General features: G+C 33.9%; 2 protein-coding genes across 2 annotated transcripts in view; one reads left to right on the forward strand and one right to left on the reverse strand.

The window, feature by feature from the left end:
- Positions 1-5,323: 5,323 nt before the first annotated feature.
- LOC118190034 (THAP domain-containing protein 10-like) lies at positions 5,324-7,688 on the reverse strand. Its single transcript, XM_085823670.1, has 2 exons — positions 7,239-7,688; positions 5,324-5,550 (listed from the first exon to the last, which is right to left on the reverse strand). The coding sequence occupies exons 1-2, from the start codon at positions 7,389-7,391 to the stop codon at positions 5,503-5,505; spliced, it is 201 nt and encodes a 66-aa protein (XP_085679796.1). The 5' UTR covers positions 7,392-7,688; the 3' UTR covers positions 5,324-5,502.
- Positions 7,689-20,035: 12,347 nt separating this feature from the next.
- Positions 20,036-27,547, forward strand: part of Serinc (serine incorporator TMS1) — a 117,295-nt gene continuing 109,783 nt past the window's right edge. Inside the window, exon 1 of the mRNA XM_035353483.2 lies at positions 20,036-20,211. Coding sequence (XP_035209374.1) covers positions 20,176-20,211 — 36 coding nt within the window. The 5' untranslated portion in view covers positions 20,036-20,175. The remainder of the gene's footprint in view (positions 20,212-27,547) is intronic.

Here is a 27,547-nt window from a genome sequence, read left to right on the forward strand (position 1 = left end):
GCTGTCACATCACGCCTTTTCAGAGTGCCCGACAGAAACAAGGGAAATCCTGTCCCTGCAATATTTCATCGATGGCATCCGGGACCCTGAAATACAGAAAGCACTGCGAATGGCAGATGTAAAGGATGTAAAAAGCGCTCTGTTGTACGCCGTGAAATTGGAGGCAGCCCAGCAAGCAACTCTTAGAGATCGCTACCCAGTCAGAGCTGTGCGAGTCCACGACCCAGGGGACCAATTGATGGCTCGTTTAGATGATTTATCCAAACAAGTCGATGCTTTGATACGAAGTAGCAGTGAGAACAAAGTGGCTGTAAGATGTTGGAGATGTGGTTCTGAAGGTCACCTACGACGGCATTGCAGAACACCCCAGGGCACGGATAATAAAACGGATGAGTTGACAAGACCAGTGAATGCTTTAAGACGGAATAGTGGTGAAACGAAACCGACCCTAAAGTGCTGGAATTGCGGTGCTGAAGGCCACCTACGAAGGAACTGCAGAACTCCCCAGAGCACGGAAAATAAGGCATACGATTTAAACAGACAATTAAATGCCACGGGAAGGAAAAGGACTGACAAGAAACCAAAGTGCTGGAACTGTGGAGCTGAAGGCCACGTACGAAAGAATTGCAGAACACCCCAGGGTACGAAAATTGAGACAATTTCCCAGCAACGACGCAGTAAACAAATTAATGACCATATCAAGGAACGGAGGTTGCCATATAATGAAAAACCCTGTTTTAAAGCGCTTAAGATCTCTATAGTGAGTGGCAACAATAACGGACTGTCCATCAATGGGAATATCGATGGAGTTCCTTGCAATATGATCATTGACACAGGAGCTAATGTTACCATCATTAGGAAAGATTTAGCTGAACAGTTTAAAGATAAACTTATTTGGACGCCATCCTGTGTTACCCTTCAGACTGCGTCTGGTGACAAGATCGACATAACTGGGAAGTTAAACGTAAACATCACGTTTGGAATTGCCGCCTACCATCACACGGCATATGTGGCGGATATTACAGATCCATGCATACTCGGATTGGACTTTTTAAGGAAATACAATTTTTCCTTAGATTTCAAAAACAATAAGCTGCTTTCAGCATCTGATGGCATGACTATCCATCCTCAAAAGGGATCCTCGCCTGGAAATGTCGACGCCTTGTCCGAAAGATCGAGCTCGGGAAGCTGCCGAAATCATACCAGGGTCGAAAAGAAACTCAAGACTACCAGCTATTCTCCATCCCAGAAGCTCTTCGGTCGAGACCTTCGTCTGCCTTGTGACCGCCTGTTTAGTCGCCCTACGGATGCGCCTTCATCGCCTGAGGAACACATCCAAGATACCCAGGCCCGGTTTGAGGGGATGCACCGTTCTGCACGAAAGCGAGTCAACTTGGCGACGGAGAAAATGAAGACCAGATGCGACACAAGAGCTACTAGACATAGATCCAACAAAGGAGACAAGGTGTGGTTGTGGAACCTAATTCAACGAAAAGGACTGAGTCCTAAATTACAGTCACCTTCGGATGGTCCATATACAGTGCTGAACACGAATGACGTCGTGGTTCGGATCCGTGAGTCTTCGAACTCTTACGACAGGTTAGCTTATTACTATGGCCATAGTACATAATGTAAATAATTGTAAATAGTATCAGACCATGGTCCTTTTTGTTTATAAATGTGTATTTAGTATTTGATTTGCATTTAGTATTTGATTTGTATTTAGTATTTGTTTTGTATTTAGTATTTGATAGCATTTGATTTGTTTAAGTTAGTTATTGCATTTATTGTTTATATTGTTTGATATTGTAATGTAATGCTTATTAATGCATTTATGCCACAGTTGTAAGTTTAGCTTCCTGTCCAGGGATTGTACTGCCCGGGACGTGCAGTCCTTGGGAAGGGGGCAGTGTTACGAATTTGCTATTTAAAAAGCTAATGTTAGTTCAATTATAAATTAAATGGTTTTATTTCTCGCGCAGTGCAGCGCGTGACGAATATTAAAAGAAAGCTAAGCCGGAAAAATTAAAAATACAAGAGCGCGTGCGTTAAATAAATAAATATCTCTTTTTGATTTCGAGAAAGTACTGGAAAATTCTAGCGCGTGATTTTAAAATCTTATAATAGGAGGAAAACATCTCAGTTTGTAGAGTTGCTTAGTTTGTTTTTGTTTAGAAAACTGCCGTTGTTGATTATAGCAAATTCGCGGATTAGCGTTCTTTAGCTGTTTTGAATTACGTTCTATTGTACATTTAAGTAGTTAAAAGATAACTACTGTGAGATATTGTGATACTGCATGATAATTTGAGAAAATTTAAGCATTTCTGTTGTGATAATAATAAATTTTTGTTCATTTTTCATCGGACTTGTGCATTCATTTCATAACGAACCCGTACGCACGCAACAATATCTATAAATTTAATCTAATGTTTCAAACATTATTTATGGATGTTCAATATTAAAATACAATTTAATTTTGCATTTTTTTAAAAATGATTTTATTGTTTATGATTATTTAAATAATTTTAATTCTATGCGGGATGTAATCAGCTCCCTTATTGGTTACTGAATACCGCGCGATTTTAAAATTTTATTATTCATCTCTTCGAAATCCTTAGATTTCACACACAGATCGTATTTTATTCTCGAGTGTCAGGATGTAGAAACATATTTTCACTCGACTTCTGATAAGGATCGGGTGGATGTAAGGCTCCTCTAAACCAGGCTGAATCACCAACTTTTCTCTCTTGGCGAGGGAGGGAACGCGCTACGAATTTTGGCGCGTTTATCGCACACGCTGGCTGAATGTCTGCTGTTTTTTTTTAAAGATTTATTTTATAGACGCGCGGCATTCAGCGCACATAAACTTTTCGGATAATTAATTAATTCTCGAATAGTATATAGACGTTTTCACTTAAATAAAAATTTCGCGTATATTTTGTAAACATATTCAAAATAACTTATTCTTTAGATGTTTCAGTTTCGTTAGCAGACTAAAATAAATAAGATATGAATAAAAACTTTCAATAGTGTCAAATGGGGAAATAGTTAAAGCGTAGAGTGTGCAAATAAATTTATCTTAATGACATTTTAACAAAAATTTCCATAAAAACACTGTAAATTCATACTAAAAAAATAACTTAAGAATATGTTGTCATTTTAGTCTGAGGTATATGGAAATAATTGTGCAAGACTCTGAAGAAACACTTTCTTTTAAATGTGTGAAATATTTCATAACATATATGGAAGAAGAAAGTACAGCATTCTGTGTTTTGGATGACTTTCACCAAATGTAATATAAATACGAACTAGAAACCGTAATAAAAAGTCCTTCCTCTCCAATCAGATCACCTTTGTGTTGCATTGTATTTGTAATACTTCTAAAAATCCAATTTTTACCTAAATTAAAAAACAGTTATTCCATAAAAGATAATAAATTTGAACGTATATAGAATGAATTTTGTAATTTGAGTTATGTTACAAAATAATTCATAGTTTATATATTTTATACTAATAATTTAGATAAAACCTGTCCAATTTAAGAATGTGTGTTAACCACATTCTTAAATTGTAAAAGGACGACTTAACCACATGTAATTCATTTCAAAGCATAAAAGAAAGCTTATTTTTTATTTTACACAGCAACAGCATTTTCATGCAGTCAAGTTTTTTTAATTGTTAGTTATTATACATAATACTTAATTTTTAACACATTTTTATTAGAAAGCATAACTAAGAAACTTCTTTTTAAAGCCCCACAGTAATTGCAAAGAATGTCGTTAAATTTACAAAAGTATTGAAGATATATTGAACAGCATTATAACAAGAAACTACTGTACAAAATATGTAAATTTAACATAACTTCTTTTTTAGTATTTGCATAGTTTCCTCCAAATGAACCTTAATGGGAAGTTATCTTGCAAAAATCTAGGCATTTTCCAGCGCAACTTGTGTCAACCTGCCTGGTAAGAAAAATATAAACCCCTCGGAAAATAATTCTTTTGAGAGTTTCACAACACTCAATGTGCTCATAATAATGCCAGTTTGAAATGGCTTCCATGCTTTCCCAAACTGAACAGTTTCAGTCACATGAATGAATTTCAATAAAATATTAAATTTCTCATCTTGATTTTTGATAGTGATGCCTTTTTTTGGATGCCTTGTAGTCATAATTGTAAACCATTCTGCTACAAGTCTCAGCCACCATGCAGAAGTTAATGCTTCTTTTGCAACTTGGTGTAAAATACCTGCTTTTTCAATAGCAGCAGCTGTTTTTACAGAAAACAATTGCACAGCAGATGCCCCATTCATCGAGGAAAAGTGTGTTGGGAAGAGATGAACTCTGTTCAAGTGATGTAGAGATCTCAGGGCAGCATCTGCTTCTATCTCACTTGACCAGAGTCGTTTCACATACACTGAAGATACTATCCTCGATGGCAAGGTATGCTGGTGGCAAAATTCCTCTGGTAATATTATAATACTTGAAAGAAATGTATTTCTCATATTTTTAATGAGATGTGGTACATCTGCAATACTGTGAATGAAAACATCAGGTCCTCCAATGTTGTAATTTGTCTTCCTATCTCTCCTAGAGACAGACACATCCAATGACGACCACATTGCTCTGTTATTGCTTCCCATATCTGAAACAGAGGCTCTTACAGTTAAACCTATTTCTGTAGCTGCTACTACAGTTCTATGAATTAGATCTTTCATGTCAGAACCTGATGTTGAAGGCCCTGTTAATTCATTGGCAACAATCTGTTTCCATGATCTTTTAAGGCCTCTAAGCATTACAATAGTGTAATGCTTAGCTTCCTAACGTAACATTTCCAATGAATGACTTAGACGATGTATCAAAATCTTGATATGAAGCTATTTCCATTTCGTCAACTAAAAGGCAGCAGTTCCTATCAAGAGCATCCAATTAAATGAACTTTTGTCTTGAGGAAAAAAAACAAATTTTCTAAAATGCCGAAATTAATTTTTATGTCCCTAATCCTCCTGTTCAAGGTACTGTACGATGGTGCTGGATATCCAGTACTTCTGAGGTAATTATATCCATGTTTGCCCAAAGCAAATCGCATCTTCAGTCCTTTTATAATGGACTTTTCTGACCAGTTCCTTTTTGACTGCACAGCAAGGGTTCCTACTTGCTCATCGGACAAAAATGATGTCAATTTTGCATCTTTTTCTTGAAGCTGTTGCTCAAGGAATTCTATTTTTTTAACAAATCTTCATTTGAAGCAGGTAGAGTTTCTTAAATTCAAAAAGAAATAGTAAACATGTTATGCTGTGATTATTTTTTTAAACAATGGTTGGCTGAATTAATATATTTGTAATAACAATGATTTTTTCAACAATTTTTTTGGAGAATATTAAATAATTTACCACTTCAGTATTTGGCTTAGGACATCTTACTTCTCTTATCCTCTTGTCAGTTACAGATGGTGGTGGATTTGGAATGCTAAAGAGTGTTGGTACTGCAGTTTTTCTTAGTTTTTAACTATCTTTGCATAGTGACTCAAATTGAGATTCCTCAAAATGATCCTGTAAATACATAAAGTAATAAAAAAAAGTATACAAAATAAATAAAAGTACAAAAAACAAACCACACGAAAGAAATGTGAGAAAAGTGTTTCACACAGTGAGGTTGTGCCAAAGGCAGCAAGCATGAACTGTAAGTAAGTATAGGCAATAAATAAATATGCAGGTAATTAAATTAGGCCCAGTATTATAAAAAACTGAAACAATAAACAAACCATGTCTAACATATCAGCAGCAGCATCTTGTAAGCTTGGGCAGAATTTAATTATCCAATATTTATTTTTTGCCTATAATTTAAAGTGTTCTTTAGAACATTATCCAAAAATTAAATGAAGTAGTGTTTTGCTATAAAATTAAAAACAACTAAAATAAAACTTTATATTTCTTGCTATAGTGCTCTTACAATAGATAAGAAAATATGAGTTCACTTCACCCAACTTTTAAGATACTAGGCCGATAAATACATTTATAATTAGAGCAGACTATGATTCTTGTTATAATTGTAGTAATGTTTATTGCTTTAATTGAAATATTTAATTTTTAATTCTCTAATCATTCAAAACATAGGCCTAATTTCGGAGCACAGTGCCAACATGCATTTTAAAAAGCATCAAGGCCAGTTTAAACGACAATTTTTTAAATTACATCCCCACAGACATATCCAATTAAAGTTATTAAAAACTCTAGAACGTAGTTCAGTAGCTTTCTGAATTTGTAGGCAATTTCTTATTTAGAGATGACAACACAAAATAACGCTTCAGAAAATATTATTTATCATGTATAAAAATCTGCTTTGTAACACATATCAGTAATAACTGTTTATCAATGTCATGAGGATTTAATTTGACGAGATCACATTCTTTAGAAGTATCAAATTCATGAAAGGATTTTGGCTTGGCCTTTGAAATTCATCATTATAGGCAGATTTATTTGATTGTTATGCATGCATTAAACACTACACATGCATTAAAAACACTACAATTATTTTTGAAAAATACACATGCAGTTTCACAAGTTTTCTGTGCTTATTTGAATGTTCTGCATTCATTTCTAAATCTTTACTCCATTGCCAAATTGTATAATACTGTGATTATAAATATATGGTACTTGCAATTATTGAAGTCAGATTATATATATTTTGTCTCATACTATTCAATTTATTCTATTGACTTCAGATGTCAATGTCAAAATTCTGGAAGTTATTTTAACCAAGGAACATTAGTGGGCACCGTGCATAAAAAACTCATCTAACTTTTTAACAATAGTGATTATAAAATAAAGAAAAAAATTATATATCATTCCAACGATATTGCAACTATAGTATAATGTTACATATATCTTTAGCAAACATTCATCTTATCTTGACTTTCCAAATTATGATTTGTTTTTTAATAAATTTCAATATGCTAATGATTTTCATGTTACATTAGTATAATTTCCACAATTAGCACAGGAAAACAAAATTTGCGCTTTATATTAGAAGAGAAATTTCTTTTCCACATTCAAAACATCCACATTGGCGATGTTTGGCGACGGGTACATTAACCCTAGACTAATTTAATTATAGCTATTATTACAGAAATTAGCAGATACTTAGGTTATTGTACACAAGAATTTCACTTTACTTACACATTATAAACATCAGAGAAGATATAAACTCTAAATCAAGGCGTAATTAACATTATACTTACTAAGCAAATTTCAGCGCTTGGACCAGGTTTCCAATTGTCTCTTCGGCAATTATTTACCCATATTTTTCTTCTTTCTTCATTTTTAGGAAATTTTACCAATGTATGACCTTTCCGTGAATGATTTGAACAATTAATAGCTGCACATCCGCCCATTTTACACAAAAAAAAAAAAAAAAAAAAAAAAAAAAACACAAAAAATTGTTGCACCGTAACTACACAGCCGCCATTTAATCTCCCACTTGGGATAGCGAATGCCTGATGATTCAGCCTGGTATATAGGAGCCTTAGGTTGATGGAGAAAGAGTAGAGTGAAAGGAGTGTGGGAGGCGGAAAAAAGAAAGAAAGGTCCGCACTAGCGGCGGCGAAAATAAGGGGCGGGCAAGTTCAGTGTCGTTATAAGATGTAGCTGCAGGTGGTAAACCGCAGAGTCAGTTTAGCGTGAATGAGTCAAATAAGGTTGTGATTCTTATTTGGGTAGGATCACATGGGTAACGATGTTTTTCTCTGGGATGCGGGGAGTGTCTGAGAGTGCTAATAAGGCTATTACTGTGGGTTTGTACTGAATAAAAGAAGTTGACCGCTAATCGTTTAATATACTCTTGAATAAGTTCGATTCGAAGGTCTCTGTGAATATAGATGTTTGAAATATACCAAAGAGCATTGATAATTTCTCGTAGAATTTTATTTTGTAGAATCTGTAATTGTTTAATATTGGTTTTAGCTGCATGTCCCCAGATCGGTGCTGCATAAAGGAGGGCTGGGCGCAGTATGGAGCGACATAGAATTAATTTGTTTGTAGTAGATAAGTTGCTTTTTCTACCAAGAAGAGGTCGCATAGTAGCTATGGTGATTTTAAATTTTTGTACTACGGACCGGAAGTGGGTTCTGAAGGTTAAGTTCTTGGTCAAGGGTGACTCCAAGGTATTTGGTTTCATTAATCCAGTCTATTTCTTCGTCAAATATTTCAGGGGGTGGAAGATAGTATTTCGTGTTTCCTTTACGGAAAATTATTGCCTTAGTTTTATCAGTGTTAATTTTAATCCTCCAAAGGGTAAGCCATTTTTCCAGTTTTATGAGATAGCTTTGGAGTTGGTTTCTTACGGCGATAACTGTGCAGGCTTTAGTAAGTATGGCGGTGTCATCGGCAAAGAGTGCAAGATGAACAGAAGGGTCTTTAGGGATGTCTTGTGTATAAATATTGAAAAGGTACGGCGAAAGTGCCGACCCCTGTGGGCTTTAGTAAGTATGGCGGTGTGCTATACTTACTAACTGTGCAGGCTTTAGTAAGTATGGCGGTGTCATCGGCAAAGAGTGCAAGATGAACAGAAGGGTCTTTAGGGATGTCTTGTGTATAAATATTAAAAAGGTACGGTGAAAGTGCCGACCCCTGTGGGACACCAGCATTGATTACTCTGGTGGTAGAGTAAGCAGTACCGATTTTGATTCTGAATGTTCTGTTGCTGAGAAAAGAGACTATTAAGAGAATAAAATGATCTGGAAAATTGAGAGTGATCAGTTTGTAAATAAGGCCTCGATGCCATACCCTGTCAAAAGCTTTCGCGATATCGAGGAATATATCACCGGAAGCTTGCAGTTGTAGCCTTCAGTGATAATGTTGATAACTGTAAAAAGTTGGTGGCAAGTGCTATGATGATTACGAAAGCCGAATTGTTCTGGGAGAAAATTCATGGAAGGGTGAATTTTTTTGGATGTAGAAAAGTAGGATTTTTTTGGTAACTTTAGACAGATGGTTAAGTAAACTGATAGTTCTGTGGGAGAGTTGGATTTTTGTTGCGGTTTAGCAAAAACAATTATTATAGCTTGCTTCTATGAGTTAGGAAAATAAGCGAATTTGATAATGTTGTTGATTATCTTAGTTAGGCAGATAAGAGCGTTGATCGGAACATGCTTCAGTGCTTTGGTCGAGATGCCATCGTGCCCTGGGGCTTTCTTCGTTTGTTAGGCGCTGATGGTGTTGGCAAAGATGGTTGGGGTAGTCAGGAAAGTGAAGTTGTACGGAGCAGGGGTGTTAAGGAAGTTATTGACCACCTGGTTGACCCGTTCAATATGGTTATTGTCGTACGGAGTGGGATTAAGAGTGAATGTATCTTCCACATAGTCCGCAAAAGATTTAGCTTTATCTTCTTCTGTACATGAAATTGCACTAGGTCCATGGATAGGTGGAATAGGTTTATAAGGTTTCTTGAATTTGCGGGAAATGTCAAATAGGGAATTGTCCTCTACATCTAGGTTATTTAGGAAATTGGTCCATTTTTGGTTTTTAAAGTTCTTGATTCTTCTGTTGATTTCTTTTTGCGTAGAGTTTAGTTCGTGTTTGAGTTGTGGATCCCTGGTGGTTTGCCATCTTTTACGGATCCGGTTTTTTTCTTTAATACTATTTCTTATATCGGCAGGCAGGGGTAGGGAAGGCTTGTTCACATAAAAAGTATTGGTGGCTTCCTTTAAAGCAGAATTGGTGCAATTGGTAAATTTTGAGACTTCGTGTTCTAAATCTTCTTTATTGTTGATGCATGGGTTACCTTGTATGGAGTTATTCAGAATTTCAGAGTATTTGATCCAATTTGTAACTCCTATACTTATGTCAATTGAGGGGAGGTATTTATTAACCCTTAGCCTGTCGAGTGATTATCTGCGAATCTCTTTAAAACTGTCGCTAGTTTTGGACCGAACTTCCCGTAAAATGTCGCGAAAATAACCCTAAACCTCTGAAAATTGTCAAGCAGTTCTTTTGTTATTTCCCATCCCTCCCAGAATTTTACTTCAATGATTCCGCTAAGTGAGATTGATTGCTATATATTGTTCAGTGCCTGTGAGCTCTCAAGAGAATTGCAAAAGGCAGAAACGTTATGGGCTCTTTTGTTGATAAGATGCTGTGTAAGGCCTTTGCATCTAGTAATAAAAAATTATCAATAATTACTTTCTTAAGATTACAGCATTCTGGCATGGCCACATGCGTACATTTATCAATTATTCTTTCAACTAATTCTTTTGTGACGGCTGATTGTAAACGAAGGAGTACATCTTTACATTTTTGAAATTCTCGTTCAGCTTCCCTACATATTTGATACATTCCTGAAGAGATGACCTTCAGTCCACCTTTATTGCTATGTTTTGTAAGAATTGTGCGATGCTCGGGTATGTCAGGTTCCAGCATGTCCTCTGAAATGGTCATAGCTGTTTTACAATTTTCACATATGCTTTTTTTTTCAACAACTTATTATATATGGCTCCTGCGATGTAATGTATATCATTTTCTTCCACAGCTGGGGGCAAGCGACGTTTCACTGCCACTGCAGAAGAGGTAGATGGCACTACAGAATTGGAGATAGGATGCAAGACCTCCTTTCTGATAGCAACCTCTAATTCAGAAGCATCAAAGAGGCTGTGGTCACTTTCAGAACAATAATTTGGATTATTGATATCTGAAATGAACTGTGATAGGCAAACTAATTTCAGTGCTCTCTTGGCTTGCAAAGCAGTAGGCTTTGCACCCAACTTTCGTCTAATCTGTGAAAAGGCATTTTCCAGCGCATCTTGTGTCAACCTACCTGGTAAGAAAAATGTAAACCCCTCGGAAAATAATTCTTTTGAGAGTTTCACAACACTCAATGTGCTCATAATAATGCCAGTTTGAAATGGCTTCCATGCTTTCCCAAACTGAACAGTTTCAGTCACATGAATGAATTTCAATAAAATATTAAATTTCTCATCTTGATTTTTGATAGTGATGCCTTTTTTTGGATGCCTTGTAGTCATAATTGTAAACCATTCTGCTACAAGTCTCAGCCACCATGCAGAAGTTAATGCTTCTTTTGCAACTTGGTGTAAAATACCTGCTTTTTCAATAGCAGCAGCTGTTTTTACAGAAAACAATTGCACAGCAGATGCCCCATTCATCGAGGAAAAGTGTGTTGGGAAGAGATGAACTCTGTTCAAGTGATGTAGAGATCTCAGGGCAGCATCTGCTTCTATCTCACTTGACCAGAGTCGTTTCACATACACTGAAGATACTATCCTCGATGGCAAGGTATGCTGGTGGCAAAATTCCTCTGGTAATATTATAATACTTGAAAGAAATGTATTTCTCATATTTTTAATGAGATGTGGTACATCTGCAATACTGTGAATGAAAACATCAGGTCCTCCAATGTTGTAATTTGTCTTCCTATCTCTCCTAGAGACAGACACATCCAATGACGACCACATTGCTCTGTTATTGCTTCCCATATCTGAAACAGAGGCTCTTACAGTTAAACCTATTTCTGTAGCTGCTACTACAGTTCTATGAATTAGATCTTTCATGTCAGAACCTGATGTTGAAGGCCCTGTTAATTCATTGGCAACAATCTGTTTCCATGATCTTTTAAGGCCTCTAAGCATTACAATAGTGTAATGCTTAGCTTCCTAACGTAACATTTCCAATGAATGACTTAGACGATGTATCAAAATCTTGATATGAAGCTATTTCCATTTCGTCAACTAAAAGGCAGCAGTTCCTATCAAGAGCATCCAATTAAATGAACTTTTGTCTTGAGGAAAAAAAACAAATTTTCTAAAATGCCGAAATTAATTTTTATGTCCCTAATCCTCCTGTTCAAGGTACTGTACGATGGTGCTGGATATCCAGTACTTCTGAGGTAATTATATCCATGTTTGCCCAAAGCAAATCGCATCTTCAGTCCTTTTATAATGGACTTTTCTGACCAGTTCCTTTTTGACTGCACAGCAAGGGTTCCTACTTGCTCATCGGACAAAAATGATGTCAATTTTGCATCTTTTTCTTGAAGCTGTTGCTCAAGGAATTCTATTTTTTTAACAAATCTTCATTTGAAGCAGGTAGAGTTTCTTAAATTCAAAAAGAAATAGTAAACATGTTATGCTGTGATTATTTTTTTAAACAATGGTTGGCTGAATTAATATATTTGTAATAACAATGATTTTTTCAACAATTTTTTTGGAGAATATTAAATAATTTACCACTTCAGTATTTGGCTTAGGACATCTTACTTCTCTTATCCTCTTGTCAGTTACAGATGGTGGTGGATTTGGAATGCTAAAGAGTGTTGGTACTGCAGTTTTTCTTAGTTTTTAACTATCTTTGCATAGTGACTCAAATTGAGATTCCTCAAAATGATCCTGTAAATACATAAAGTAATAAAAAAAGTATACAAAATAAATAAAAGTACAAAAAACAAACCACACGAAAGAAATGTGAGAAAAGTGTTTCACACAGTGAGGTTGTGCCAAAGGCAGCAAGCATGAACTGTAAGTAAGTATAGGCAATAAATAAATATGCAGGTAATTAAATTAGGCCCAGTATTATAAAAAACTGAAACAATAAACAAACCATGTCTAACATATCAGCAGCAGCATCTTGTAAGCTTGGGCAGAATTTAATTATCCAATATTTATTTTTTGCCTATAATTTAAAGTGTTCTTTAGAACATTATCCAAAAATTAAATGAAGTAGTGTTTTACTATAAAATTAAAAACAACTAAAATAAAACTTTATATTTCTTGCTATAGTGCTCTTACAATAGATAAGAAAATATGAGTTCACTTCACCCAACTTTTAAGATACTAGGCCGATAAATACATTTATAATTAGAGCAGACTATGATTCTTGTTATAATTGTAGTAATGTTTATTGCTTTAATTGAAATATTTAATTTTTAATTCTCTAATCATTCAAAACATAGGCCTAATTTCGGAGCACAGTGCCAACATGCATTTTAAAAAGCATCAAGGCCAGTTTAAACGACAATTTTTTAAATTACATCCCCACAGACATATCCAATTAAAGTTATTAAAAACTCTAGAACGTAGTTCAGTAGCTTTCTGAATTTGTAGGCAATTTCTTATTTAGAGATGACAACACAAAATAACGCTTCAGAAAATATTATTTATCATGTATAAAAATCTGCTTTGTAACACATATCAGTAATAACTGTTTATCAATGTCATGAGGATTTAATTTGACGAGATCACATTCTTTAGAAGTATCAAATTCATGAAAGGATTTTGGCTTGGCCTTTGAAATTCATCATTATAGGCAGATTTATTTGATTGTTATGCATGCATTAAACACTACACATGCATTAAAAACACTACAATTATTTTTGAAAAATACACATGCAGTTTCACAAGTTTTCTGTGCTTATTTGAATGTTCTGCATTCATTTCTAAATCTTTACTCCATTGCCAAATTGTATAATACTGTGATTATAAATATATGGTACTTGCAATTATTGAAGTCAGATTATATATATTTTGTCTCATACTATTCAATTTATTCTATTGACTTCAGATGTCAATGTCAAAATTCTGGAAGTTATTTTAACTAAGAAACATTAGTGGGCACCGTGCATAAAAAACTCATCTAACTTTTTAACAATAGTGATTATAAAATAAAGAAAAAAATTATATATCATTCCAACGATATTGCAACTATAGTATAATGTTACATATATCTTTAGCAAACATTCAGATTTTATCTTGCCTTGACAAATTATGATTTGTTTTATAATAAATTTCAATATGCTAATGATTTTCATGTTACATTAGTATAATTTCCACAATTAGCACAGGAAAACAAAATTTGCGCTTTATATTAGAAGAGAAATTTCTTTTCCACATTCAAAACATCCACATTGGCGATGTTTGGCGACGGGTACATTAACCCTAGACTAATTTAATTATAGCTATTATTACAGAAATTAGCAGATACCTAGGTTATTGTACACAAGAATTTCACTTTACTTACACATTATAAACATCAGAGAAGATATAAACTCTAAATCAAGGCGTAATTAACATTATACTTACTAAGCAAATTTCAGCGCTTGGACCATGTTTCCAATTGTCTCTTCGGCAATTATTTACCCATATTTTTCTTCTTTCTTCATTTTTAGGAAACTTTACCAATGTATGACCTTTCCGTGAAGGATTTGAACAATTAATAGCTGCACATCCGCCCATTTTACACACACAAAAAAAAAAAAAAAAAAAAAAAACACAAAAAATTGTTGCACCGTAACTACACAGCCGCCATTTAATCTCCCGCTTGGGATAGCGAATGCCTGATGATTCAGCCTGGTATGTAGGAGCCTTAGTGACGGCTAGGCACACTATTTCGCCATGACTTTCTAAATCGCAAAATTTAGTCGCGGGTTGCGTTTCCTGGGGAGGAAGTAAAAATACGCACGCGGGACAGTTCTGAGAAGCGAGATTCTAGTAGCATTGCTTTAAGCGGGAAGCTTCTGAAAAATGTTTCGTCTAGCTAGGAGGAACATGCTCCGGCTATGAGCAACATTTTGAAATTTTCCCGAAAATGTTCCGTCTGGAGATGTGTTCCTCGTACGTTCAACCAATCAGACAAAAGTTCTGCTTCTGAAGGATCACGGGTAACTTTCAATATGACGATGGCTCTCTGTGAAGTCACGTACGGTGGAAACAGAGGCTGATTTAATTATTGCTGTTTTGTTGTAATAAAACTGCCTGAGTCATTTTAAAAATGTTTATATATTCATTACATATATAATCGTGTAAATTTCAGAGTTGACAGTATTTTACGACGTTTTTGCAGTTCGGATTTGTTTGCAAATTGTTCGTCGCCAAAAGTTCGCCAAATTTGTCGTATTTCGTGCCGATCGTGTATTATCACTGTTATGTAATATAATTTTATTTCTTAAATTTAAGTTGATTAATTTTTTTAAATCCGTTTGTATATGCGCGGCTTTTCTCCTAATTACTTATCTTTGAAATTGTTAATTGCATAGTCAGTGACACATTTTAAACAGCATAAAAAAAGAAAAGCATACTTTATGTTATAATGAGAATACTCATTAAATTTGTCTATTATTTTCATGTTATTAATGATATACTTTTTGGATTATAAATACATTAGAAACTATACTTTTATTGTAAATGCTACATATTGAAACATTGCAAATTTATGAATTTATTATTATACATGATGAAAAACATTTGTACAACATACATTCATTAATATAAATCTTATTCATTAGAATAATACTAATAAATATATATCAACAACATCTAAACCATCGCATCTCTCTATCTGTATGTAAATATATGACTTATTAGATGTGTGGAATATTATAGAAATTAGAATATAGGTATGTATGAATACAAAAATGACATTGCCAAAAAGTTTATTTGAAGTTACTTCATATTCATATAACGATCATGTAATTGGCAGCAACTGTAGTCATCAGTTCTTTGCAAATTATTATGGATATGTAATCAGTTGAAAAATAATTGATGAGCATTTGAGTGCTAAAGAGTGTACACATTTTAATCATAATTATATCATATGTATGATCTACGTAATACAAATATTACTAAGAAATAATAAGAAATGTAACAGCTATGCATTTATAACATTTGATTACTTAAAACAGTGCACAACTGATTATCACCTTCATGTGTGTTTACATAATGAATTGTACTTTCCAATTATGTGCACAGGCTTACTAGTGGCCGAAGCGTCGTTGAACACTGGTAGTTCAGTGTGAGGTTAGAATCCCGCGAACGGGCTGGTTACATGGGCGTTTTCTTGGTTTTCCCCATTTGTAACTAATATACGAGCCAGTTTAAAAAAATCTTCTGCAAAGTGATCCCTCCTGTTAGGCAGATATCCCTCGAGGCTTTGCTATAATCACATAAAATGAACTCCTGATGTGCACCTCATAATTTCTAGAGTTGGTATAATTAATGTGTTTTAGATATATTACCGAGTGTTCTATGGAACAGTAAACAACTCGGACATGTTAAATTGTTCGTGTATTCATATGCTTTATTTAATCTTCGTTTTGCTGAATAGTATCTGCTGGCTGTGAGGATGTAAATATCAGCAATATAGATTTTTGTCATAGAAGGTCTTAGTTTTTTTTTCAGTCTGTTTGTTTGTTTATACTTATGGACTGAAGAGTAATTATGAGCCATAAAGTTAGTCAAGAAAATGCTTTCACCGGGTCACAAATTTTCCAGTGAGGCATCAAATTTTCATTGGAAAGCAGACATCAGAAAATATACATAAGTAATGTCTGATAAACAGACTTATCCAACCACGTTTTAAACCAGTCTTAGTGTGTCTATTACAAACGTAATTGATTGCTATAATCAGAAGTGTGTTTATCTGTTACTTGAAGTGCCAGAGTGGAGATCAAAGTGATTAACTTGATAGCAATCACCTTTCTATTATCTTCCATAACTAACAATAAAGTTTAAAACGAAAAGAGTGTGAACGTTACAAAACAACACGAAGAAGCAAACGTCACTTTCGCCAATCTGAGCGATAACTGATTCTTGTTTGGCTTTCAGCCTGTTTACAAAGTAAAGATGGTAACCCGATTTCGCGGAAAAGCGATTCTCAGAACTGTTCCTTCAAACGTTTTGTTCCGGCAACAAATATCGTATGTGATAACAGCATTACGGCAAATCGGCGTAAAATGGGTGTACCTGGGCTGCGCATGCTCGAACCAATCAGATAAGCGATAAGCGATTGGGATAAGCGTCGACCAATCAGAGCAAAGCTAAAACGAAGCGAAGCTAAAAAAGAAGATTTCGCTGTCACAAACGGGGGAAGTCATTCGAGCAGGAGAACAGCGCGGGAAATTTGTAGACACATCCACGCATGCGCAAATTTAGCTTCTTCCATTGACCACGGCTTATACTCTGTTCTCGCAAGTGTGAACGTAATTCCCGTATTTTATGCCCTTATGACTACGCCTCTATGCCCTTTACGCCGCCGTTTGAACGCAGCCTTAGCTAATCGCACGGTGCGAATAGCCACTGCGAACTCAACCTTCCCTACCTGCCTGAGCGAATTTGCTGTTCTTTTAGCTTCGCTCAGGGTTACTCAAGGTCACTCTCTTTGTCCCGTAATTGAGCAATTAGTATTTCTTTCAACCGTAAGCTGTTGTAACTTAAGAGTAAGCACCTCTTTGTTCCCTGCTAAAAGGGTTCTTGTGCACAGACATTTTATTTAAACTCAATCTGAATTCTTTAATTTATTACGATTATATCATAACACTTAAGGCTATTAATTTATTTATCTCTCATCCACATCCACATCCTGAGCCTGGAGACTAGTACACAGACCTTAAAAGGTCTTTAACCAGGCAGCTACGTACCCTTGCTAGGGATTCCAAATTTAGAAATACTCCAGAAGCATTCACTTCTATTGGAGAGGTGGCGTCATCCTTTGGCACCGGCGAAAAGCAGGCATAAGATCTCGATTTAGGCATAGCTTCTTCATAGGTGTCGCCATCTGTAGGTTGGTCTGCGTAAGAATTTAGTTTTCGTCTTCAGCGAATTGTAAGGCTATTTTTACTGCTTGGAATGCTATTGCCAGTTTTCCAGTGCTTGATTTTGCTGTTTTAATATTTTTTGCTATATCGGTCATGTGCTGGATGAATTTAAATATTTTTGGATTTGAAAAGACTGCTGTTATTGGATTATCATCTTCTGTTGGAGTATTTTGTCCTTTTAGGATTGCACTGTATGAGATATTTCTTGGAATTTCTTTATTAGTTGTTTCATTTTTTGAAAGGGCGGGAAAGTCTTTAAGATTTGGAATTTCTTGAGTATTTTCTGCTGGTTTAGTTTGGAATCTCTTTTTATACATTGGACATCCACGATAGGACGAGACGTGCTCGCCTTGGCAAAAATAGCAGGTAGGTTTGTCATCATTTTTTAGAGTACAGGTATTTGTACGGTGATTCTTTGAACATTTACAACAGATATCTTTTTTAAAGCAATTATTTTGTGAGTGTCCGTAATTTTGACATTTGTAGCACTGGAATGGTCTTCTGTTTTTAGGGGAGTATTTTTCTATTATGACGTTAAAATTGAAGATATTGTTTAAGTTGAAAATTGCTTCACCAGCTTTGGTTCTTTCAAGTTCAATAAAATAAATAGTAATTTAACATAGTCGCCTTCGATTCTTTCGGTGAACTGCTTTACTTTAATTATTGGAAATTTCCTTCTTTGTAAACTTCTAGGATGGCTCCTTCGGAAATGCTTCTTGGTATGTTTTTTAGTATAACTTTGATGGTGGATTTTGAATAGAGTTGATATGTATGGAATTCTATGCCTGCTTTCTTTAAAAATTCTATGGCGCTATTATGGTCGTCTTCGGTATTTGTTTGAAGATAAACCTTTTCGGCTTTCATTTGCGTTTCGTAAGGATTTTTGAGTATTTGATTGCATAATAATTTTTGTAACTCGAGCCAGTCTAAATCTTCGTCGGTAATAACTATTGGTGGGATTTTTACAATATTGTCATTAGGTTTATTTTTGGTGGAATCTTTATCTTCATTATTGTTTAAGGGTTCGAATCTATTTGATTTTTCAATTTCAGTATCGAGTTTGGGGTTTTGGTCCGCTTTACATGTTTTTGAGGGTTTTTTCCCTTTTAGTTCTTCTGCAATTCTTATTGCGGTTTCCTGACTGGGTAATTCTATTTTGCTGATTACATCATTGATTGTTTCCGTTAAATTTTCATGTTCTTTTACATTTTCTATATAAGTTTTTTCATCCATTGCGCCTGTGTCCATTAAATCAGTTTGTTCTATTATCCTTTCTTGGGATTTATTCAAAATTTCTCCGAGTAGTTGGTTCCTGAGTACATCGTATTGTATTTCTTGACCTGATTTTTCTGGTCCGGTTTGAATGCCTTTAATTAAATTAGGAAATATGCTTTTATATTTTTCCATGGTTTCTTGAAATTCTTTAGTTTTTGGAGTCGCTGGATTAGGGGAGCTATTTTTCTTGATTCTTTTAGTTTGTTGTAACATAGAGTCTGAGCCGGAAGATATTTTGAGATAATTTTTAACTTTATATTTTTCGCTATTTTTAGATGAGGAGGAATAATCTGAGTGGTCCATCTCGCTATCACTATCATGCATGTTCCAAAATCGGTCTGGTGGTTTTTTGGCCGCCATTGATGATGATGAGGAGGAGAGAGCAAAAAATACTTACAGTAAATCAAGATGCGTGCGTCGCTCAGCGACGCTAACCTCTTGTTTCTCCTCAGAGACAGTTCGGGCCCCGTCTCTAAATCTAACTCGCCTAACGAGTTACTAGCTCCATTCCTTCTCCAGACACAAATTACTTGCGACGTGAATGACCTTTCGCGAGTTGTTCCTTACTAGTATTGTTAACATCACATCATTGAACAAAAATTTTTTTAAATTCATGATGTTGTAGCCAATTAGCAAGAGGCGCAACAATATCTGTCCTCCTGTTACGTCACAACTTCTGTCTCGCCTCACAGCCTCCTTTTTCGCCGGCGCCGTTGGAGTGAAAAGTTCGCTACGCAATCCTCCCAATACGAGTCTTATTCCTGTGTGTATAATAAAATAATTTTTATATTGAATGCTGTTTCATCCAATTATGGTGTCAGTTCAATTAATATGCCACCTTAATAGCAACCATCCCTCAATGTAACACTTCTAAATTGATTCTGCCCCTTTATTCGATCTCAAAATTATTAAATTAATTCCTTCAGCATTTTTACCTTTTTTCACTGTGGAAGGCAATTTACCTTTTGTTATTTTGACAATTCGACACTCGACACTAAATTTTTATCTCTTTGTCGAACACTCTCTTTGATCTTTTTAATCTTTGATGATGTGGGTATAAAAAGATTATGAGTTAGTAAAAGTGTAAAGTATGGTAATTGAACCCAAGGTTCTTTCTACGGACCTTCCTTGATCCTAAAGTATCTGACAACTCAACTCTACTATTCCATTGTTATGATTAGGGTTTCGTCTTAATTGAGTAATAGGATTTACTTGTTTCTAGTCTCGAAACTGTACGTACGTTGCTGGAGTTAGTTGCTTTTTCATAGTTTCTGAGTAATTTTTCAAATTATAAGCGTTCCTGGAAAATGGGTGGAGTACTCGCTGCTTTAACTGCTGGACAGGTATTCGTATTTTTTATAAATGTGTTTTGAAACTGAAACTAAAAACTGTTTTTAAACAATTTATATTGCTCAAACTAACTAAGCAGTGTATAAATTGATGTAAAGCACATAGAGCGAAGGATAACTGTTTGATTAAGTACGATATGTTATTTTGATCTTGTAGCCATGAATAATTTATTACAGAATGTAATTTATATAAATAATAATGAAATGGAGTGCTGATCCTAACGCATTGCAACTTAATATTCTCAAAGTTGAATGCACTGTGAAAGGCAACATATAAAATAATCAAATTGTTGAATATTTCCAGGTATATATTTAAACTAATCCTTTGTAGGATAGAGTTTAGCAATATTAAATGTTTTGGAAATAAATTAAATGCAAATCTAATTCTTCTTACTCCCGTAAAAAGCGCCAAACAAATAAGTGGGCGATTCTGCACTTTAGCCAAAAGTTTTACATCCAGGCATAGTTCTAACAAAAATGACGTAAATGCTTTCCAAAAAAGAAAAGGACACCATGTCTCCCTCAGTAACAGCAAATTTGACTGAAACAATGGCAAGGAGACAAAACGGCTGATCTTTGGAATATGGTAACTGGTAGTTTGGCGACATTTTGGAGGCGATAAAGGTTACTACCTGGCACTTTGATAATAATGTGAGCAGTACTCAGTTCCGATTGCGCATTATTTTGTGTGAGGGAAATGAGAGATCATGGGATATGTCATGTGATATTAATGGACGAATTACGGTTCTTTAATCGGAAAAGGGGGGAAATCGGGAAAAAATCTGGAAATTTTGTATGTGGCTTTATTCTGTGTTGTGTGAAACAGTGTTCGTGAATTTTTGGATCCCATGGCCGTAACTAAAGTGAATTCGGAATGGGTATTTATGTATGTATTAATTTAATGTATGTCTCATTTATATTTTAAGTAGTGTTTTTGAATTTAATTATATTTTAATTAAATGATAGTTATTTTGTGAATTTTATGTTTGTAGGAATTTGGTATACGTTTTAGTTGAAGTAAACGTGCATGGAAATAATTTAAATATCTGACAAAAAGTATTTGTAATGGTTGCGGTATGAATTCGTTGGTGACGTGTATAATGTAATAGATGATTTAGAGGTAAAAGTTTTTGGATATTTTATTTATTTTATATGTGGAAATGTTCATTACTTTTTTGCGATCAAGTAATTTCATATATGTTCTTTTTACCGGGCTTAAAGATTGAGAAAATTGTCATGTATTTTCGTGAAATTTTTCTAATTTATGAGAAAAAAGCAGTGTACATGGATATAGTGAAGAGTGTGCGCAATGCCATTTTTGTGCAATTCAGGGATGTTTTTTTAAGTAAAAATAAGTCGGCGTGTACATGGTTTAGTGATATTTTAATTAAATGATAGTTATTTTGTGAATTTTATGTTTGTAGGAATTTGGTATACGTTTAAGTTGAAGTAAACGTGCATGGAAATAATTTAAATATTTGACACTAAGTATTTGTAAAGTTTGCGGTATGAATTCGTTGGTGACGTTTATAATGTAATAGATGATTTAGAGGTAAAAGTTTTTGGATATTTTATTTATTTTATATGTGGAAATGTTCATATTTGGAAAGCGTAAATACTTTTTCGCGATCAGGTAATTTCATATATGTTCTTTTTACCGGGTTTTTTACCGGGTTTACAGATTGAGAAAATTGTCATGTATTTTCGTAAAAATTTTTCTAATTAATGAGAAAAAAGCAGTGTACATGGATATAGTGAAGAGTGTGCGTAATGCCATTTTTGTGCAATTCTGGGATGTTTTTTTAAGTAAAAATAAGTCGGCGTGTACATGGTTTACGTGTATGTGTTATTTTGAAAAACGCGTAAGGAGTATGGTATTGTGCACTTTTTCCCAATTTTGCAGTGAATATTTGTCATGATTTGTCATGATCATCATATTTGTCATGATGTCATGATTATTGTTAGATAAAATTTCTAGCATAAGTGTAATTCGGCTAGTAGATTGTTGGAAGAAGTGTTCAGTAGATAAAAAGAAAAGAAACATGTCTTTAGATCGTGAAGACAAAATGGCGGCGGGAAAAAAAAATAGAGGGTTGCTGTAGGAGAGTTGGTCGCCAAAAAATGCCAAGTTACCATAATGTAAAGATCAACCCAAATTTATTGTCTTCATTTATTGGCTTTGTATAAAATTTTAAGTGATATTAAAATGTTTATGCCTTCAAAATAAAAAATTCTTAGAACTAACATTTTTTAAAATATTTTTTATGTGTATACTGTATGCTGTCGCCAATAAAGTCTGCTTGGCGAGATTTGCGCCGGCGAAACGGAAAAGTACCAAATTATCTATTATGTTATAATCGTCACCAACGAATTCATACCGCAAACATTATAAATGGTTACAAATACTTAGTGTCAAATATTTAAATTATTTCCATACACGTTTACTTCAACTGAAACATATACCAAATTCCTACAAACATAAAATTCACAAAATAACTATCATTTAATTAAAATATCACTAAACCATGTACACGTCGACTTATTTTTACTTAAAAAAACATCCCAGAATTGCACAAAAATGGCATTGCGCACACTCTTCACTATATCCATGTACACGCTTTTTTCTCATAAATTAGAAAAATTTCACGAAAATGCATGAAAATTTTGCGAATCTTTAAATCCGGTAAAAAGAACATATATGAAATTACCTGATCGCAAAAAGTATATACCCTTTCCAAAGATGAACATTTCCACGTATAAAATAAATAAAATATCTAAAAACTTTTACCTCTAAATTATCTATTATATTATAAACATCACCAACAAATTTATACTGCAAACATTACAAATGGTTACAAATACTTAGTGTCAAATATTTAAATTACATCCATGCGTGTTTACTTCAACTGAAACGTATACGAAATTTCCTACAAACATAAAATTCACAAAACAACTATCATTTAATTAAAATATCACTAAACCATGTACACGTCGACTTATTTTTACTTAAAAAAACATCCCAGAATTGCAAAAAAATGGCATTGCGCTCACTCTTCACTATATCCATGTACACTGCTTTTTTTCTCATAAATTAGAAAAATTTCACGAAAATGCATGAAAATACTCAACATATTCCAAAATACTACACACATATAACTCACAAAATCACGATCATTAAATTAAAATAAAATTAAATTAAAAAACACTACTTAAAATATAAATAAGCACATACATTAAATTAATAAAAATTAGATTACAATCCTAATTACTTTAAACTAAATCATTGCTAATAACAATTTTCCAATAATATCATATTAATTTATTTACTCCTTACATTTAGAACAATGCATAAAAATAATATCCTCAAATGATTAAAAATACTAACTTACTTAATCTTCAGAATCTTCATTACGTGGCACGCACACTTCCACTATTTCCCACAACACACAATGAAGCTTAATACAAAATAATATAGTACTACAGTTTTCCGAATTCCCCCCCTTTTCCGATTAATACACTGTAATTCGTCCATTAATATCATATGACATATCTCATGATCTCTCATTTCCCTCTCACAAAATAATGCGTAATCGGAACTGAGTACTTCTCACATTATTACCAAAGTCCTAGGTAGTAACCTTTATCGCCTCCAAAATGTCGCCAAACTACCAGTTATCATATTCCAAAGATCAGCCGTTTTGTCTCCTTGGCATTGTTTCAGTCAAATTTGCCGTTACTGGGGAAGACATGGTGTCCTTTTCTTTTTTGGAAAGCATTTATGTCATTTGTGTTAGAACTATGCCTGGATGTAAAACTTTTGGCTAAAGTGCAGAATCGCCCACTTATTTGTTTGGCGCTTTTTACAGGAGTAAGAAGAATTAGATTTTTGTCAATTTTCTTTGACTTTTTAAGTGAAAATAGGTCGATGTGTACATGAATAAAGGGAGTGCACAATGCTATTTTTTGTGCAATTCTGCGATGGGTAAAAGTTTACAATTGGGTGCCCCTTGTTTTTTGGCGATTCTTTTTTGACGCTAAGATCCGCTCAGGAAAGCACAATTTCAAGATGACCGCTACACGAAACCAAAATAAGTCAAAGAATTTCACAAACTCAGTGTCCATGTACACATCGATCTGCTTTTACTTAAAAAAACATCCTAGAATTGCGCGAACTAGGCATTGTGCACTGCCTTAAATTTGTCCATGTACACATCAATCTATTTCATTTAAATAAAATCAGGGCTAATCTTTGGAATATGGTAACAGGTAGTTTGGCGACATTTTGGTAAGGCAATAATGGTTACTAGCTAGGACTTTAGCAGTGTACATGGATAAAGTCAAGAGTGTGCGCAATGCCATTTTTGTGCAATTCTGGGATGTTTTTTTAAGTGAAAAAATAGGTCGACATGTATATGGATACCCTGTATGTGCAATTCTTAAAAGTGTGGCAAGCGGTTTGCGATTCTACACTTTCTCCCAATTTCGCACCTAATCTTCGTCACGATTAAACACTTTTGTTCCATAAAATTTCTAGCATAAGCGTAATTCGGCTAGCAGATTGTTGGGAAAAAAATGTTGAGTAAAAAAAAAAAAAAAAAATGTCTTTAATTCATGAAAACAAAATGACGTCCAAAGAAAAACTAGCAGGGTTGGTCGCCAAATTTTCACCAAAAAATCGCCAAGTTACCCTAATCCAAAGATTAACCAAAATCAGGTAAAACTATCATGGTAATTAGAAGTGAGGTTTCATCACCAAAATTAATAAAAAAGTTGTCGCTAATCGAAGAGGCACCCAATTCTACACTAGAGCCCTGGGATGTTTTTTAAAGTGAAAGTCATTTACAATGGCGAACAGGTAAAATAAATACAAAATAAAAGTCAAAGCAAAATTTTAAAAACTGAAAATCCTTTAAAAACAGCATAATAATTATAAAAAAAAAAAAAAAAAAAAAAAAAAAAAAAAAAAAAAACCACGGTTAAGAAAACTATTAAGCTTCAAAAACTTAAAATCGTTACAAAACCCTGAAGAATTAAAATACATTCCCCTATAAAAAAATTGAGGAAGTGCAGAATCACCTACTGCTTGATGTGTTTTTAAGAATTTTATAAACTCAGTATCCATGTACACATCGACCTACTTTCACTTAAAAAAAAAAATCCCAGAATTGCACAAAAATGGCATTTTGCACTCCTTCGACTTTATCCATATATATATCGACCTATTTTCATTAAAAAAAAATTCCAGAATTGCACAAAAATGGCATTGCACACTCTCTTGACTTTATCCATGTACGCATCGACCTATTTTCACTTAAAATTGTCAAAGAAAGTCAAAGAAAATTGGAAAAAATCCAATTCTTCTTACTCTTGTAAAAAGCGCCAAACAAACAAGTGGGAAATTTTTAAAACTGGAAATCCTTTCAAAAAAAACCTAATAACTTTAAAAACTAAAATTGTTTCAAAAACATAGTAAGTTTAAAGAATATAAAATCCTTACAAAACCCTGAAAAATTAATACTTTCACTTCCAAAAAATTTTAAAATAAGAAAATCTAGTCCTGACAAAAACGTAATTTTAAAAACTAAAAATTGTTTCAAACACTTAAAATCGTCACAAAGCACTGAAAATTTAAAATACTTTCACTTACCTGAAAAGAAGTAATTCACTCCGCTCAGCCGATGAACCAAAAGTAACAAATTCTCAAAATGTTCTTGAATTATTGTTTTAAAATTACTAACCTCTACCATCTATTATCGTCTACACCAATCAGAAATTCGAAATTTTAAAATACATACTGAGTACATGTGAAAATGATCCGAATTTTGCGCTCAAAAGAAATTTTCAATTTAAAATACATATTACGCATGCGCGAAAATGCTCTGAAATATGTCTTCCAGAACGGCAAAATCGACTTGGATACCACATTTGGTGCACTTATCAATCTCATAAAAAGAGACAAACAGAATGCGCCAAATAAGTGGGCTATTCTGCAATTATTTTTTAAATTATTTTTTAAAATATCAATGTAAAACTGATGATTCACAATGCCATCAATGATGACTAAATTATGGATCCTAGAAGCACTCGTACAATGCGAAACAAGCTTGCCTCCACCTCTGTGTCTTACATAGGTAGTAAAATCTTTGGGAGCATTTACTTCTATCACGATCATTAAATTAAAATATAATTAAAATAAAAAACTCTACTTAAAATATAAATAAGCACATACATTAAATTGATAAAAATTAGCTTACAATCCTAATTACTTTAAACTAATTCATTGCTAATATCAATTTTCCAATAATACCATATTAATTTATTTATTCCTTACATGCATAAAAATAATATCCTCAAATGATTAAAAATACTAACTTACCTAATCTTCTTCAGAATCTTGATTGCATGGCGGATAAACTTTTCTTATAGATTCAATAATCCAGTAGTCAACTGGCAGTCTATTCACCCAGTAATAAGAAATTAATAAAATTTCACCCATACTCAAACGACTTTCAGCAAACCATGTACCCTTCCTTACACTCTGTTTCACAAAATGTTCATTTTCACCAGATTTCTTGCACCGCCATTCAAACTTATCAGTAATATCCTTCCTTTCACACAATCTCATTTCATTCCCACATGTTGGACATTCATACTTATCTGCAATTAATCCTACACTCATACACCATTCAAGCAATTCTTTTGGATTATCAGATAAACGCAATAAAAATTTAGGATTCACTTTAGATAGCGCCACGGGATCCAAAAATTAATCAAAACTCTTTCACACAACACACAATGAAGCTAAACACAAAATGCTATAAACTACTGCAGATATTTTTCCAAATTTCCCCCTTTTTTCGATTAAAGAACTGTAATTCGCCCATAAATGTCACATGACATATCTCATGATCTCTCATTTTCCTCACACAAAATAATGCGTAATCAGAACTAAGTACTTCTCACATTATTCCCAAAGTCCTAAGTAGTAACCTCGGTACTTTTCTGTTTTGCCGGCGCAAGCGATAAAGTCGCCAATAATGGTACAACCAATGCAAACGGAATATTCTCGCTGGTAACCTTTTATGCCACATTTTCAAAACGAGTCGCAGCTTTTTCTTATCAGATTGATTGTTTCTGTCAATACTGGCATACTATAATTACATAGAATTTTTATCAGATAGTTCAGTTTTATGTCTAAGGCCATTTTCGGTAATTAAGTCAATTAGGATGCAATCACAGCTCTTACCCGAAGCCGAAAATATAGAAAAGGTAAAGTCAAGGGTTAAATTCATCAATTCTAATAAGGATACATTAGCGAAGTAAAGCACTG

The sequence above is a fragment of the Stegodyphus dumicola genome, chromosome 9 (assembly GCF_044657685.1).
Source record: "Stegodyphus dumicola isolate Sdum_Otavi_A_Nest chromosome 9, ASM4465768v1".
NCBI lineage: Eukaryota > Metazoa > Arthropoda > Arachnida > Araneae > Eresidae > Stegodyphus > Stegodyphus dumicola.